Source organism: Trichoderma asperellum, chromosome 7, assembly GCF_020647865.1.
Source record: "Trichoderma asperellum chromosome 7, complete sequence".
NCBI classification, from domain to species: Eukaryota; Fungi; Ascomycota; class Sordariomycetes; order Hypocreales; family Hypocreaceae; genus Trichoderma; species Trichoderma asperellum.
In genome coordinates, this window is record NC_089421.1 from 1054845 (window position 1) to 1071643 (window position 16799).

At 49.3% G+C, this 16799-nt stretch overlaps 6 protein-coding genes across 6 annotated transcripts; all 6 read right to left on the reverse strand.

The window, feature by feature from the left end:
- Positions 1-678: 678 nt before the first annotated feature.
- On the reverse strand, positions 679-2259 carry TrAFT101_011123 (uncharacterized protein; the record flags this gene model as incomplete). The annotated part of the gene is made up of 3 exons (XM_024904403.2): positions 679-1194; positions 1258-1977; positions 2035-2259. The coding sequence occupies 3 exons, from the start codon at positions 2257-2259 to the stop codon at positions 679-681; spliced, it is 1461 nt and encodes a 486-aa protein (XP_024757078.2).
- Positions 2260-2841: 582 nt separating this feature from the next.
- TrAFT101_011124 (uncharacterized protein) lies at positions 2842-3354 on the reverse strand (the record flags this gene model as incomplete). Its single annotated transcript, XM_024900976.2, has 1 exon — positions 2842-3354. The coding sequence occupies one exon, from the start codon at positions 3352-3354 to the stop codon at positions 2842-2844; it is 513 nt and encodes a 170-aa protein (XP_024757079.2).
- Positions 3355-3398: 44 nt separating this feature from the next.
- On the reverse strand, positions 3399-3875 carry TrAFT101_011125 (uncharacterized protein; the record flags this gene model as incomplete). Its single annotated transcript, XM_066129156.1, has 1 exon — positions 3399-3875. One exon carries the CDS (start codon positions 3873-3875, stop codon positions 3399-3401), a length of 477 nt encoding a protein of 158 aa, XP_065985286.1.
- Positions 3876-5314: 1439 nt separating this feature from the next.
- On the reverse strand, positions 5315-10358 carry TrAFT101_011126 (uncharacterized protein; the record flags this gene model as incomplete). The annotated part of the gene is made up of 1 exon (XM_024907008.2): positions 5315-10358. One exon carries the CDS (start codon positions 10356-10358, stop codon positions 5403-5405), a length of 4956 nt encoding a protein of 1651 aa, XP_024757081.2. The 3' UTR covers positions 5315-5402.
- An 848-nt stretch (positions 10359-11206) lies between these two features.
- TrAFT101_011127 (uncharacterized protein) lies at positions 11207-12715 on the reverse strand. Its single transcript, XM_024902782.2, has 2 exons — positions 12042-12715; positions 11207-11927 (listed from the first exon to the last, which is right to left on the reverse strand). The coding sequence occupies exons 1-2, from the start codon at positions 12519-12521 to the stop codon at positions 11505-11507; spliced, it is 903 nt and encodes a 300-aa protein (XP_024757082.1). The 5' UTR covers positions 12522-12715; the 3' UTR covers positions 11207-11504.
- A 1249-nt stretch (positions 12716-13964) lies between these two features.
- Positions 13965-15262, reverse strand: CHI3_2 (Endochitinase 3; the record flags this gene model as incomplete). The annotated part of the gene is made up of 2 exons (XM_024900981.1): positions 13965-14692; positions 14758-15262. The coding sequence occupies 2 exons, from the start codon at positions 15260-15262 to the stop codon at positions 13965-13967; spliced, it is 1233 nt and encodes a 410-aa protein (XP_024757083.1).
- Between the last annotated feature and the right edge of the window lie 1537 nt (positions 15263-16799).

The window sequence follows — 16799 nt, forward strand, 5'->3', positions numbered from 1 at the left end:
AAGCAATTTTCCATTTTTTATAATTTTTCTGTTTTTCCGATTTTGAGAAAATTAGGGTTTTTACACTCTTGCACACCCTATCTAAGGTGCCACCGTAAAATAGGCTTAATAATAAACAAATCTTATAGGTCATACTACATTGGTAGTCCTAAAGTCTACCAATTGCTTCATATGGTCGTATGTAATTGGAAGATACCTACACCGAGTCCTCTTCTAAATATGCATTAATTTCCATGGCCTCCACTGGCTGTGAGGGAATGCGACGTCTTTTGTATCGACGGAAGTTCTGGGAGTTACTACATAGATAGGTATGTAGTAACTCCCAGCTATATGTACATGTACTTGGGCAAATCACCAACCCCGCCACCACTCACCGCATGCACCTACGTTGTCTGCATGCCCCAAACACAATCTCACGATGGCCTACAGCCAAACAACAAAAAGATAAAGCGTAAAAAAGTCCAAAAAACATACAACAGCCGGTGTTCGCCAGTGGTCACCCACCTGACTACTAATCTGCCGGTTAGTGGCTTGTCTATGGGGGAGCAGACGGGACCCCGAATTCTCCACTACCTATGGTCGTATGTGATTGAATGCGTATGTGGAAGCATCTATAAAGATATCTCTCAACCAGGTTCTTCTAAACGACAACCGCCGCAGGGCAACCATCATCCTTATTTAGATCACCTCCTCCTCCATCTTCTTTTCCATCATCCCCCAGAGACCCTTTGCTCTATATCCAGAGAGCCAATAGTTACCCCCAGCATCTTTCCCCACGATGATTATTCCATCAGAGAATTTGTACGGACCCTGTACGCTCTGGACATAGGATGGTGTCAGTGGTGTGCGCCGTGGCGTCACAGTCGCAGCCGATAGATCGGTCCCGTACATGTTGGCTTTTTGCCAGTTGGAAAACATGAGCAACTGCATCGAGCTGTTACCGAAGAATGGAGGCGCCCTGTTGGCTGTGTCTAGTCGAATCAGTGATGTGTAGGCCTCAATTTGTTCGCGAGAGCTTTGCTCCTTAATCGAGCGACGGATCTGGGATGCTGCATAGCTGAGTGGCTTTTGAAGAAGGTCTTTAGCCGGCATTAGAGTGCTAAGAAAGCCAACGCAGTTGCTGAGGAATAGTCGTTTATCTGGTATTAGGTCCGCCAACATCGGTCGCCACTGAAAGGCTTGTTGTATAGCAACCTAGATGGAAAAGCTAGCATACCATCTTCAGTGGTCCGGAATACAGCAAGAATGGCCACTTACGGTTTTCTCCAAATCCTCTGAAAGATTAGCCATTGCCAAGCGAGATACCCAAGCCAAGAGGATATCTCCTTCGCTTAGGAATGGAACCTCTGATTTCTCGCAAGTAGCCTGAGCAGCAAGTTCCGCGAGAGCCTTCTCTCTCAACTTTACGAGGTATGCAGCAGGCACGCAGACCATACGATGCTCTTTCTTCCTGACTATCAAGTTGTAGGAATTCTGAAGTGCCCACCAGACAAGGCCAAGCTTGGACACATGGTGCTCGGCGAGGGCATGGGGCTCTGTGGGATTCTTGCCACAGCGCTCTAAAATATACTCTTGGGGGGCCAGTGGCTCGGGAATCTCATTTTCTCTGCCCTGAAGCATCAGCATCCAGGCATCGAGAAGAGACTTTTTTGCTGTCGCGTCAAAGGCGAGGTGTATCCAATGGAGGACGACAATTGTCGAATTCTTGAACGAGACAACACGCAGACCAAGCTGAGGACGGTCGGTATATATATAATCATCGAGCGTTTTAGGTACCTCGTGGCCATATATCAGCTCCGAGAGGTCATCGGGATCTCCCACAACCGCCGGCCGGCCATTGCAGGGAGGACGGGGTATGCAAGATGCCGCGGGATGGTCTTCCTCAGCCAAGGCGCTATAATCCACATGATCGAAACCCACTGCCGGGCGATCTGGGGAGAAGACGGCTGGTACATGGTGCTCAAGTTCGCCACGATCCTAAATGGGCGCACAGCTGTTTAATATCGGCGCTGGCCGGTAGGGGGGGAGGCGTACATTTCTTCTCAGCCGAGCGCCCAGTTTGTTCCAGCCAGGGCGACTCACGACACGTTCCAGCGAAGTGCGCAATCTCTCAGGATCCAGTACGTCGTCGAAAACAAACAGGGTATATAACACAAACGTTCTAAATATAATCGTGTCGTCAAAGAAGCCGACGGGGACAACGAGGTCAGTCGGCACGTGCTGGGGCGCTGTTGCCGGACTAGAAAAGAAACCAAACATGCCTACTTGTCAAGCGTTACACCATTTTTGCCAGCTCAAATCGTACGAATATGTGAGAAAGCGTAGAGAATCGTGTGGCAGCTGCAGCGGCTTCCGCCCTTGATAAGCATTCTTCATGTACCCGCTTCCACCGCTGTTGGTTGCAACGTTGATTATCTATCATAATCCGAAATTGAACACGCGGCCCGACCCTCTTCGGAACCAACATGCATACCGTATTCAGTCGCAATATTCGATAGTGGGCCTTTCTTTCCTAGTACTGTGCCAACGCAATGGGCATGTTGAACCGGCGGTCTGACTGTGTATAACGCCATCGCCAAGGGGCTTTAGAAAACGGAACCCTGTGGCTCCAACGTCAGAAGACAAGGGCGCAAAAATTGGAAGGCGCTCAACTATGATGAAGAACTTGACGGGAATCGACCACGTTGTCATTGATGCCGATGATTTGGATTTTGTCATTTGTCAATTTATCTCAAATGGTTACGTGAATTGCTATTCGAATCGCTACTCAACATACCAACAAGAGCTTTTTCTATACCAAGGTTTGATAAGTTGTAAGGAGGTATTCGTACGCCCAGGTCATCATCGCTTTGTTTTTGCAGCGTTCTCGCTCAAAAGGCCAACAAGTCGGTCAAATGCCTTCTGGTCGTTGCCACTTTCAAACTCCTCTTCCTCTGTCTCCAAATCTAGGGAGAGTTGGCCATATTTAGTATTTACAGTAGCGTATCGAAACAACCGCATGCTTGGGTCAGCCTTGAGCTTCCGATAAATCTCCTCAGGGACTTCAGGATCTGCGTCGAACCAATAGTCGGGCAGGAGTCCTTCACGCAGGAGAGCACTACTTCCAGCAATCAACTCGGTAAGCGCCGGTTTCGCCTCGAACACGCTATCAAAAAACTCGGCCCAATATATGCCAGTGTCCGCCGAGTAAGCATTACCCCCACTAACGCAGTCCCTGATATCGAGAGACTTGAGAAACTGCGTGTGGCCGCGAACAAACGAAACCAGCTCCGGGCCAATAAAGCACCTCCTAAGCTTTAGCGATTCCAGCAGTGGAAGATGGTCGGGCTTAAGCGCAAGCGGGGAGTGGCACATGCCTTTGAGACCGAGGTGATCCGACGTATTGATACTTAGATGTTTTAATCCTGTCGTGTGGTGGAAAAAGAATCGTCAAGATCAGAGAGGAAGTTTGTGTAGCCCGGCTCCGTACTAGTCCGCCAACATGCGCCGTTATCCATGCCGAGAATGTCAAAGGCTGCAGTCTCCAGCCGGGAGAGAAATTGACCAAACTCTTCTGTGCGGAAAGTAGATGTCCACTTAGGAATAAAGTTGTCTAGGATAAGCTCCCTCACATGGATATTGGCTGCCAGCGCCCGCCAGGTCTCGTTCATAAGAGCCCGCCACTGCCATGTCTCTTCCCTCTCTCGGACATACTCTTCAGTTTCCTCGCAACGGAATACATATATCGATATGGCCTCAAGGTCGTCTGGACAGCCCGCATCCCATTCCTCGCCGTCGTCAAAGTCAAAGTCAAACTTGAGACTAACGGTACTCAAGTTCGGAGTGAAGTGACCTTGGAGGACTTTGGCTGCGGCCGGCGTGAGGGCTGGCACCATTTTCCCGTCATGGGGCCCGCAGTGAGCTATAAAGTCGATGCGAGTTGTGTACTGGCCGTGAGCCTCGACGGCCCCCAATGCGGATCGCGCAACTCTCTCATCGCTGGTGAGGCGGATTGTCTGGAAGAGCCGCGGCACCAATTGGGCTCGGAAGTGTTTGCAAGTGGCACTGAGGCGGAACAAGTCGCCGACTTGGAGGAGTTGGAGGACCTGAAGAGTCAGTTCCTGTGGAAGAGCCAAAAGAGACGCCATCTCGGATTTACCTGGATAGGTCATGACATGAAGGCGAGCCGAAGCAACGTCTCGTTCATCGAACTAAATAGTAGTACCAGCTATACACATAGTCATGTGATCACGATGGCTGGCTTTTGGTGCAGCTGCTGCCTAGCGTGCCTGTTTGGACCTCGTGTCGTCGTCAATATCGTGTTTAGGCAGAGAATTCACATGTCGACGGATCCGAAAGCTTTGATGCCAAACGGCGCAAACTAGGCGGCGATGCGGGCTGTGGCTGTGCCATGGAGCGAATCCCGGTATTAGTGCTTAGCTCGGCATTGGTGCAACAACACCAGACTCTCACGCGATTCCATCAGAGCAGAGTATGTGCAAGATGTCGAACCATGAGTCGAGTACTTGACGGGACTGCGAATTTTGCATGGTCCATGGACGAATAACAGCAGTGCACTTGGAATCAAAGATTAAGCCGCAGGCTCGGCAGTGGTGCTTTCTGCGGAATACTATGAATAGAGTCTGACATAGGAAACACTCATTTACAGTCTCGTCTTAAATCCAGATTTCTTTGCTTTGTATCTGTCTGCGCATTCTGTCTAGCTGGGCGCTTATCTGGTCCGACGCCCCCTCATGTTTGGCTGTGGTAGCCGGGATACGGATATCGCTACATTGCGACTGTTGCGGGGCTAGATTCTTGAGTGGAATGAGTATGATGGATTGCATTATGAGCAGAATTGCTAATAGAACTGGCCTAGGCTGCTCCACGGCCCACAGAGGAGTCTCTTGAGTATGTTTGAAAAGGAGGCAACTCGGTATCATCTTGAGCTACCACAGTTGTGGACGGCATTATTGGTGTGACATGTGGTGAGAACTCCATTTTGGCGCCTTTATCAAGCAACAGCTAAACTGCCATTCCATATCTCATTGCTATTAGAGTCAGTAGATGTGGTAGAAGCAGTCATTTATATTGACTCTCATAGTTGCACCATAACAGGCGTATACCTATCAAGTACAACTATTCAGATCATACCAACCAGCTACATTATTGCGTAAACTATCCGCGAATAAAGCAAATCATAACAACTGCGTGGGAGGACAATATTTCCATGCCGTTTACTTCCAAGAAAGATCAATAACAAATTAGCAATCCTACAATACTATAATGCCCACACATAAAAGCATTGGCATAGAGCCGTATTTTTGTTATGCACTTCCGTATCACTAAAAAAAATATAAACAAATGTACGTAGCGACACATAGAAAATTCCCTTATGACAGCCTCCCTTACAGTAATTTTTCTCAATCCCACCAATTAAACCCACTAGAATTCTTCAATCCATTCTTCAAAGGCGTCGCCAGTGTACGAAAGTACTCCACATGACTATCAGTCATGTCCATCACCAAGCCAGCAGCCGCCTTCACAACATCCTCATCATGGTCTTTTCCCAAACCCTTATTGAGAACATTACTCCCATTCATCATGTTTACGGTAAGCTCCAGTCGAAGGTGATCCACCAAAGTCACTTCGTCCGCGCTACGTCGTGCAGGCTCAGAGCCCAGCATGATAGCCATCTCAGCCAGAGGCTCAACCGTTCCCAGTTCCCTCTGAAGCGTATTGAATCTCTCAAAGTACGGGGTTCCGCTAGACACAAATTCGTTGAGAAGCTCCACAACGCCATTCACGCATCTACTCATAACTCCCTTAACCTCATCTGAATTCGTAATCTTCTTCTTGGGCAAGTTCAACATCTTAATCTTGAGCGGCAGCGTATCAGGAAGTACTTTTGGCGTTCGGTTCGGATCGGCTTGCCACGCAGGAGTTCGAAGGCTTTCTATCCTATCCAGAAGGCGCCTCCATACGGAACTTTCAGGGTCAATAGACGAGATACTGCTTAAGAACGACGCATATTGAGAAGACAGCCCTTCTGTAACTAAAGTGTCGCCAATCTCGAAAATAAACTGTTCCAAACACTGGTAAAACGCTTTAGACTGCTCGTTATTTCGCAAATTCCTATTCTTAGGACCAAGATACACACGAATGATTGCAAGAGTATCGGTCATATATTTGTAGCTATTGCTACTCCAAAGATTGTACCAGTGCTTGCCAGCATTAGACCTGGAAAGAACTTTATCGTCTCGCACGGATTTGTTTATACGAGCCAGCCAGTTGGGAGGGCTCATTTTCAGCAACATGTATCGCTTCATCAGATCAATGTACTTTAATGAAGTGTCCAGCTTCATTGAAGAGAGTAAAGTATGCAGTGCTGTCGGGAACACCGGGATGGCGGGAAGCTGGGCGTTGTCTGGTATGCTGAATCCATTCTTCTTTAAGAAGAGGTCCATCCATCGTCTGTTGGTTTCTGCAGAAGAATCCAATATGAAATGCTTGAGTTTCGTTAAAGCTCGACTTTGGTCAGACTGTAGGTCTATTCCAGGGCCTGCGCACATGATCAAGTCCATGATTGGGGGGTTTATGAAGTTCCCAGTGCCATCTCCCCATATTTCAGGCAGTTCGTCATCGGATTTCAACGCATTCCAGTCCACAGTTGACTGCGCCTCGTGGACTGCGGACGCCATCGGTGCAGCGTGCTCAAACAGAGCATCAAATATCCGCTGCCTCACCACCTGGCTAGTAGTCGTAGTTATTGCCTCCATGAGCGCTTTTATAGAGGCTGTACGAATATCAACATGAGAAGCTCTTTGAAGAATTCGAATGTTTAAATCCACTGCAAAGCTCGAGTCAATAACAGGACATTCTCTCAAGAGCTGCGCCAACATTTTGACAGTAGTCACTTTGACCAGCGGCCCCTTACTTTCCGATGGATTGGGGTCCTTTGCGCGCCTTTCTGCTTGTTCTTGGAGTTTATCCAGAATGGCATCTGTAAAGCTCTCAAAGAATCTCTTTGCATCAGATGGAAGGAGTCTCATAAAGACCTGAGGATTAAGGAGCACTCTATGCCATGAACTTGCGTCAGGATTCTCCAAGACAAACTGCTGAATTAATGGGAATGCCAACGATGGATTGGTTCCATGCAATATGATGTCAATTATCATCTCAAAAATTGCATACGGCTTTTCAGGCTCTGGCTTTTTCCCTATATTCTCAAGAACCGAAGCTGCTAGCCGGACGAGCAGGCGCGTTGGCACATAAGATTTCAGCGTAGACAACATACTATGAATCTGAGTGCCACTGATTGCTTCTCTCTCAAGAAACTCTTGGTCAAGATACACGGCCGGAATGCGCGCCATGCTGGCATCAGGGAACGGCGTCTTCAGCAAGGAAATGTCTGACCCAAAACCCAGATTCAAAGCCAGGATTCCCGCCGTTAAATAGGCATCCGCTCCTCTGCCAGTAAGCTTCCTTCCGGTGGTACATGACGACTCCCAGAACGAACAAGGACGTGGCTTTCCCGGGATAGCTGCCTTGACAGTTTCAAGGGCGGAAGGTTTTGAGTCTCTATTCGGGTAAAACGCCGTTGTATATTCTGACTGACTGAGCAAAACATCCAAATATGTTGGCGCAATAGACCTGCTTTTCTCAGGCTGCGATATCCGGTCATAGTCTGGGTCGGGATTCCACTCAATTGGATGCATGTCCTCGTCTTCGTCAGGAAGGGATGGCTCGGGACGCTGATTGGCCGATTCATCAATCCCAACCTCATCTCTCTCAATATAAATCCGATGGTGACTGAATACAGGCCACCAAAATCGTTCAGCCTCTTCCAGAGACATGCGATCCTTGGAAAGATCAACAGTCGCATATTTCCAGGCCCTTTCAATGCGTTTTTGATGCTGTACATGTAAAGGGAAATCTTTAGAAGTCGGGTTCTTGCTATATAGCACCCGCGGAGGACGAATATAGAGCCGCAGAGCCTCATGCCAGCTATCTATAAATTCGCCAATGGCCGCTTGAGTTTCCTCGTCTACTTGCACTGACGCCAAGGCTTTATGGACATCCATAAACACAATTTGCTCTATTCGCGATCGTGTATAAGGGAGGTATGCCATGGCCATGCCAAAGTGGTCGGACAGATGCTGGATAGCAAGTCCTTTGGGCCAAAAGTCGCCAGCTGTTACTATGGCAGGCGTCTCACGCGTCCGGCGCTCCGCCCAAATGGAGTCGTGAAATACCGCCAAATTGTTGAGAAACTTAATAGTTGGTGCCCGCATAATCTCAGGTTCACTGACTAAACTCCCAGATATTATGGCATAGGCATTGATTGACTTAAACTTCTCGCCCGCAGGGCTAAGAAGAGTTGATATCATTTTCTTTAGCATGGTAAACGTCGGCTCCCATACCGCGTCATAAAGCGCATCGTCGGATATTTCGCTGCGATCTTGGAAATCGTTTGCCCAATTTAAGCGGCGGGATATTACTTCACTAATCAAGCCAAAGGTGGCCTTCCAATCTCTGTAGTTGAAACTTGGTTCGTTTACAGCCATGATGGCAGTCTCGAAAAGAACTTGCAAGACTTCATTTGCAGAGTGTATGTTCTTGGTAAGTTGCTCCAGAGTAATAGTCAATGGCGTCTCTCTGATGAAGGGCAGCACAGCTAGAAGGTTGACCCCTTCATGACTTGCGATACAAGACTTGTTATATATTTCTTTGACAGTCAATGGGTCTTTGTTGAACCGCCGTGCCCAGCGAAGCGTTTCCGCATAGAGATTAAGATCCCCTATTGCTACACAAAGTGAAAGAGTAGCCTCGCACCACTGCGCTCGAGTTTCCGGGGTACGGCCTTGAGTCGCCTTTTTCATCCTCCCGGGCAGCTCTCGAAGGCGAATATCGGACCTCATGGCGTCCAGATCTGTCACCACGGAATGGAGAGCTGCCGTACTCCGATGCAACAAAAGGGCCTGTAAGATATGGTGGTCGGCTATATCTCTGTCGTCTACGTCCTGCCGCTCGAAAATGAAGGTATTGCCATAGGCAGGTCTGATATCCTTTCCTGCCCGTAAAATTTTCACAAGCAATGGAAGAGCTTCGTCTGCAGACAATTCAAAAAATATGCCTACCGGCCAGCGGAGTGACGACTTCTGAAACTCTGCGTGGTCCAAGCTATCAGGCTCTCCAATATCAACTTGATATCCGGCCGCGTTCTTTAAGAATAGGCGTAAAAACCGGTACCTCAGCGGCCGGGCAGCTTGCCTTATGAAGTCGACCAGTGAATATCTATTTACCACAGTTTGAGGTAGAAGAGAAAACAGTGTGGCCAGCAGGTCCGTATACTCGGCTTGTGCCCGTGAGTGGTTCCATATCTTGGTTAAGCGAGCAGCAATCCTTCTGTAATGCTCGACGAAATTGCCAAATTCCGTATGAAATAATCGACACTCTTTCAGGCAGCTGACGACACGGCTCCAGAACTGCATCGTCACGGCACTTGATATCATTCTGTTGGACAAAAATCGCTTCCCCAGTGGATCAATGATTGTTTTCAAGAGATCACTGGGAGACGCCCCAAGCAATGTTTCACTCTCTGTGAACATGTGCAGAATGTCCAAACCGTAGTCTATACGGCTCATGGCGAGGGCCTTTATCTTATGTAGAAACTTCGAAGCGGTGATTTCGCTGCGCCGTAGCTTTTCGTTGTAGTAATGTTCAAAGAACTCTTGATCTGTGGTCACAGAGTGGCTATATCTCTCCGGGAGTTGGCGCTTCATCTCAGCCCACTCTACTCTAAACGCACCACTGCAAGCCGGAACAAGCTTTACATATTCACGGCGCAATGGACGGCTATCAAATGGGCCGCCGTCAGTGCCAACGGCAGATGCTTCCCCGTCATTTCCCCACAACAGCGTCAAGAGCTCTTCCATGGCACTCTGGCGCTCATCTCGCGCACCTCTTGCACGGCTAGTATCTCCAAGCAAGTTGAAGAGAAGACGAACATGACCCAAGTTGAACTTTGCCGCCAGCTGTGCAACCCCGGAAGCGCCACCGACGGCTTCCCAGGCTTTAGCAAACGTCTTTTCGCGGCGCAGGTGGCGATAGAAGTGTTTGATGGCTGAGCTCTGAGCACTGAGGCAGAGTTCCTGGCGCATGACTGCGACTATTGCGTCGGGCTCGTCGGCAGCCATGGGCCATAATGAGAGGACAATGGACGGGAGAGCATCCGATGTCACAAGCGTTATCAGCTCAGAGGTGAGGGAAGATGCCGCGCCCGGATTGCTAGTTAAGACATGCCGTAGATGGATTGCCTGGTCTCCCGGCGCAGAGCGTTGAAGAAGCTTCAGATCAAAGGCTACTTGATTCGCCATGGCGACCTGACAGAATGACACTTTCGCTACTACAAGAAGATGCCACACGCGAATAGCAAGAACGGCAACGACGACAATATATTATTATTTTTTTTTTCTTTCATAAACTCACATCTGAGTCACAAACTTTGTTCTCTTCAACGACACGAAGAGGATTTCAAGACCAGATCCTTCCAAGTCAACCTTGTAAGGCTGAGGCTGTGTCTTTTGTCGCTAGCAGTTGATTATCATCCCAAGCTTGAGTCAGACTCGCCTATAGTGTTAGCAACGACCCCGCACCAGGGGATCTGGATGCAGCATTTCGCGACGGTATACACGAACTTTTAGTTTAAAATACGAAAAGAGACTAAACGTTGGCATGAGAATGAGTCATTCCGAATGAATTGAATCTCAACCCTCAACCGTGGGCGCGCATGGCGAAGCAACTGTTGGTCAAAAGTTCCTCGGACATTACCTCTTTTACACATGCGCATGTAGTAGCAGTTGCTTCACAAGCAAACCTTTTCTCAAAGAGGGCAATCTAATGCAGAGAAATCTAATGCAGAGAAAATAAGCATGAATTACCCTTTGTCCGATGTGATCGCGTCTAATATAGCCAAGAGTACACACGCATGATTTTCTTACCCTTGCTGCAAGACAACTAAATGCCCTCTTCACTTGAGGCACTATAATTACAAGCTGTAGTGGTCTTATTCACCTACATGTAACCAACAAGAGACTTTTGGCATGGCGCTGTACGCCTGCATCCCTGCAGAAGTACGACAGCGCTGGCCAGTAAAAATAACTCATTTCAAAGTGTCAATGCCAACGAGATTGCCGAGAGATTAGGTGCAACGCTGAATATTTTTTTTACACCCAGCATTGATTGGCCAGTGTCTAATTGGCTCGATAACATTATGCATATTTCCAGTGTAACAGCGCCCAATATGAAGAAGAACAACGAGCATCAACTCAGTCGACGCCAGTTTCCAACCATCAATTGCAAATACAAATGTCTCCAAGCCAGTCGAGTCCAAACAAAAAGACGGCCATCTGATGTATTAAATAACATGAAACTCAGACCTCCAGCTAACCCTCGTTCCTCTCTACGCACATGCTACACACATTATATGCAACCAACTTGTGATGGTGAAAAACAAGCATCTCTCACAGCTTCGACTCAGCCTTGCCCTTCCACTTAGCCAGCAACCTCTGCACCGCCGCCCTCGGACTGTGCCCATCCACAAAGCCAATAAACGGGCTGCCAACCTTGTAGCCAAGCATGCCCACCAGCCTCTCCGGTAGCTCGTCCAGCTTCTCCCAGTCAACCGCCAGGATCATGTTCTCCATGGGCCGGATCCAAGGCTGGCAGTACTGCGCCGTCAGCGCCAACCGGGGCTTGTCGCTGGTATTCGCGCCGCCGCCGTGCCACAGCGTGCTGAGGAAGTAGATGATGCTGCCCGCCGGCATGATCACGGGGACGGTGTCCTCCATGGTGGGGATGCGGTTTGAATCCCAGTTGTGAGAGTCGGGGACGATGACAGTTGCGCCGTTGGTGGCGGTGTAATCGTCGAGAGCAATCATGACGCCCTGATATTCATCCTCCAGCGTTAGGCCGTTGCTGCTTCAACATCATACAGATGCTCAGGGAAGCAATCGTGTATAAGTAACGAAAGACAGGGAATAAGGAAGGCGTGCACTCACCGAGCCAAGCGGCCTATGCGGCCTCTCCAGCGTCGCAAAGCCATGATCGTAATGCAGCGTCTGCGCCGTCTCCCCGGGCAGGATGTTGATGCTCTGAAACGAGTTGAGCAGATACCCGGCATCCAGGAAATGATCATTCAGCGTCAGCACATCCTCGTGGAGCGCAAAGGCGTCGAAGATCCGCGACTTGTTCACCAGCGAGTACATGCGCTGCGTCTTGTGCCCTTCGAAGTTGTTGCGGCCCGCCTGGCCAGCAGGCCCAGCCGTCTCCGGGTCGTTGGTCAGCCTCAGGGCCTCAGCTTTCGCCGCGGCCACGGTGGAGGCATCAAAGGCGTCCCGGATGATGACGAAGCCGTGCTTGTTCACCTCGTCGATGAGATGCTGCATGCGGGCGTCTGGAGGCTTTGACGTGCTGAGCAGCCGCTTGTCAGCTCCGACTTCGTTGGGGATCGAACCTCCCGGCAAGCGTGTGTTGCTCATTGTGATGTAGGTATATGAGCTGGCAATGGACAAGAAGAGATAGAGAGGAAAACTAGGAATAGTGGAAAAATACTACATGTGTTATGTTCGACTTGGAAGGCGGGATGAAGGAAGGATGATTTTCCAAGACTTAAGATTACATCAGGGTCAAGCTGTATAATACCGGCATATATATACATACAGCCATACATTAAACTTTTCAGGTAAACCAAGGTATTGATAGCTAACATGGGGTTGCACGCGCGGGTGAGAAAAAAAGTGACAGCTGCCGTGTACTCAACTACTAAGTCCTGAAGCATTGCAACTAGACTCAAGCCGCTCAAGGGAAGATACTCGGAAAGTAAGCTACATGTACTTTTGATCCATTTACAAGCCACTATGATCTAGTTTAATAAAAGAGCAAGTATATATCAACAATGCTATAAGAAAGACACCGCGGAGTTACACAAGACTCTTGTGCAAATATGCTACAAGTCACTTTCGTCAAGCTCCTCTACTAACTCCGTGGAATCAGCCGCACACGAGAAGCGGAGAAGCGGGTCGATCCCCAGTAAGCCGAGGAAGATTGCTGTTTGAGTCGCTATGCCGAATCCAGGTGGCAATGGCATACTAGTGGCCAGCGCCGCACTCCTACATAAGCTGTACGGCTTGAATTATCTTTTTCTTTTTTTTTCTCTTCTTCTCTTGATATAAATGAGCAAGAGGTTATTAAACTACAGAATGCAAGAGTCTGATTGGAGAGTTGACTGAAGCAAAGTTAATTATTACCGTCTTACATGAATAGCCTATAGCTTCTCACAATGCTGACGCGCGACTTCAGCAACAGTAGCTACGATGGACGATAAACCCAAACAAGCTACATATAGATATCCACTTGCAAGACTAGCGACTTCGAGTAGGCTATCCGTCTACCCTGGATTCACATGATCTAATAATAGCCGGGATAACTCAGAGATGATTCATAAAGTCTAGCAAAAGCTTGTATAGTCTAGCCAGTAGAAGTACTACGTATAACAGATGGTACCCGCAAATATTGTATCAATGTTAAATAACGTTATGCATCATGTATCATCTCGTCGAAGCATGTACCGTGTTCCCTCGAAAAATTGACCAACAAATATTGTCGAAATCTGGTCGAATCAACCCATTACTTACTGGGAATAGCAGCCCAACTTCCCAAGGGAATTCATATAGGAGCATCATGAAAAGGCTTTATACATATCACAACCCGATATTTAAACACACGAACAGCTCACTCAATTTAAACTGACACATATAATCATTTTAAACTTAAAACAGTTCAATTCGCTCGCTTTTTATATATAGACAAAAATGGGTTTTATACACAATTCTTTACCCAATTAGCATCTCAAGTTATGTACAAGAAGATTCGATATCCCGCCCCAGCAATTTCCTCCGCGTCGTCTCATCCCTAGTCGCCGCTTACTGAGAGCAGACGCCGTTGGAGCAGAAGTAAGGGTCAGAGCAGTCGTTGTCATTACCGCAAGAAGCGCCGAGGCAGTGGCCCTCCCAAGAGCAGGTGGTAGGAGGAGGAGTGCTGCCAGCGGTGCCGCACTTGCCGCTGTTGCAGGTGAGGGAGTCGGAGCAGTCGTTGTCAGAGCTGCAAGAAGCACCAGCGCAATGGCCGGCCCAAGAGCAAGTGGGGGTGCTTCCAGCGGGAGTGGTGGAGGAGGCGGGAGGAGGAGTAGTGCCGGAGCCGGAGCCGATAGCAGCCTTGATGGTCTTCTGGAAGTTGCCGTTCTTGACAGCGAGCTGAGCCTCCCAAAGCATGATACCGCCAATGTTGGGCAGGTTAAGGGCAGAGACACCGTTGTAAGCAGAGATGAGAGAGCTGGGAGAGACGTAGCCCTGGTCACCATCGGCACCGCTGGCCAGCGCACCAATGAACAGAGTAGCGTTACCAATGTTCTTGCTCCAGTTCTTGACAGCAGTGTTGAAGCCGGACTGGCCAACGTTGCAGTTGTCGTTGTTGTAGAACTGGACCCAGACGTAATCAAGGAGCTGGCAGACGTTGAGAGGCTCAGAGGCATCGGGGAAGGGGCACTGGGGAGCAGCAGTGAGGTAGTACCTCTTGCTGGTGTCCTTGGCAAAGTTGGATCGGAAGCGTTGAGTCATGGCCAGGTAGCCAGTTGGGTTGCCAGTCTCGTTGTCTATATTGCAAGATAAAATATTAGTAACGATACGGCTTTATCACGTTGGGAATGACTTTACTCACCGAGATCAACACCGTCGAGCTTGACGGTTCCGAAGGGACGGAGAGTAGGAGTGGCAGTACCACCCAAGAACAGGTTCCAGACCATGTCGGCAACCGCCTGTCCCTGAGAATCACCCGAAAGGGTGACTTGAGAGAAGTCGACAGCACCACCCATGCTGAGGATGACCAGCTTACCAGCGGCCTGGCAGGCCTTGATGGCGGGAACCAAGGAAGAACCATCCTGGAGGTTAGTGGCACCAGCAGCCTTCTGAGCGGCAGATGGGCCACCAAGAGTGCTCAGAGAGAGCGAGGGGTAGCCACCACCAGCAGAGAACTTGTCGAGGAAAGCCAAGTTGACAATGTCGTAGGATGAATCGGCACACACGTTGGCGAGAGTAGTGCTATCATCTTCAGCACCCCAGTAGACGACAAGCTTGCCTCCAGCGGCACGCTTCTCAATGGTTGGTGCAGCGAGAGCAGCAGAGGCCAGAAGGCCGGTAGCAGCCAGTGCTTTGCTGAAAAACATTTTGGATATATGTGTATATGTATATACAGTAAAAATGAATGGAAACCAGGCGGCAAGATATATACAAGAGGCCTGAAGAAGATTACCAGATCTTCAATGCTGCTGCTGCTGCTGCTGTTGATGAGTTGTCCAAATGGAAACTTGCTGAATCAACAAGCAGCTGGCACTGGCACAACTATTTATCATTTTCTCAATTCTCAATTGCAATAGATTCCAGGGACTTTGTCGTAGCAGTGGTGAAACGAAACAGCTTGCCGTGTAAGCGCGGCCAAAATAGAACGGCCCAATGCGGCAGTCAAGAATAGTTGCTAGGACAGCCTAGTCGAGAATCCGGAAGGTAGCTCCAGGTACGAACGGCTCGACCAGGGCCCGCCTGGCCAGATGAGCCAAGTTTGAGATGCCCCAGACGGCGATAGTCCAGGGTCATCGGTTCCTAGCGTTCCGAGCTAAGCCAGCACCATGCCATCGGAAAAGAAGCATACGAGTAAGATGGCGGGTTCCTCATGAACCATTATCCGATACAATCCAATAGAGGCATGCGCACATGAGGGCCATCTCCAAGCGAGAGCATGCTGCCGCCGGAATAACGTTACATGATATCGCGATAAACGTCTTCGTCTATAAGCACTTGCCTAAAAAGCTGAGACGGCAGGCGAACAGAGGCAGATACACCACACCACATACACAATGAGAGAGGGGCCATCGTATAGTCGTATGGTCCGTCCAATGGCAGCCGGAACACTGCAATCCAGCAACCGACAGCCCGTTCCACTCAGCCCGATTGAACTGATGACAGTAGCGTCGTGCGCCGCTCCTACTGCTACCTCCCCGAAGAACGTGCCTCGCTGTCACATGGGGAGGCGTTCCATTCCATCTGCCAGGCCGGAGGATTAACGCCAGACAGCAGCGGCCATGCCAGGGCAGCCCAGCTGACGGCGAATGAGAGCTCTCCGCAGTTTGTGAATGTCGTTGTGAGACGCTTATCTGACCCAGGGACCCTCTCTCGGCAATAGCGCTGGTGGGCACGGCGCCAGCGGCGACAGATTTGGCAGGTAACTAAACAACGGCTCAGTTGAAGCCCTCGTTGGGGGTCATCAGCACCGAGGTCCAGCCGGCTCGAGGTCTGGACGCAGAGTATCTATCTATGCTTAACAACTTGCCTAATGAGTTCAAGAGTTAAACTCAACATCATTTTCCCGTTGCTTTAAATGCGAAGCTCAATTTAACCGTGTTGCATCCAATCCATTTAGACGTGCGCCGTGGAACGATCACGTAGCATCGTGCCCAGCCGTTCATTAGTGGGAATAATTTTTCCGTCTTGAAACACGATCGGAACCCTCCAGATGAGATGGCCCTTGCAAGGCTGTATAGCTGTATGACAAGGACCATTCTAAATGCGTCATCCGGGAATGCCTCATGAAAAGGCTGAAATTTGGCCGTCCAAGCAAATGGCTCTGCTAGCCCAGGCTTGTGCAGTGAGCCGTTGGCTGAAACAAGGAACAGGCCAAACAAGGTTAGAAATAAGAAGACGCAGCCA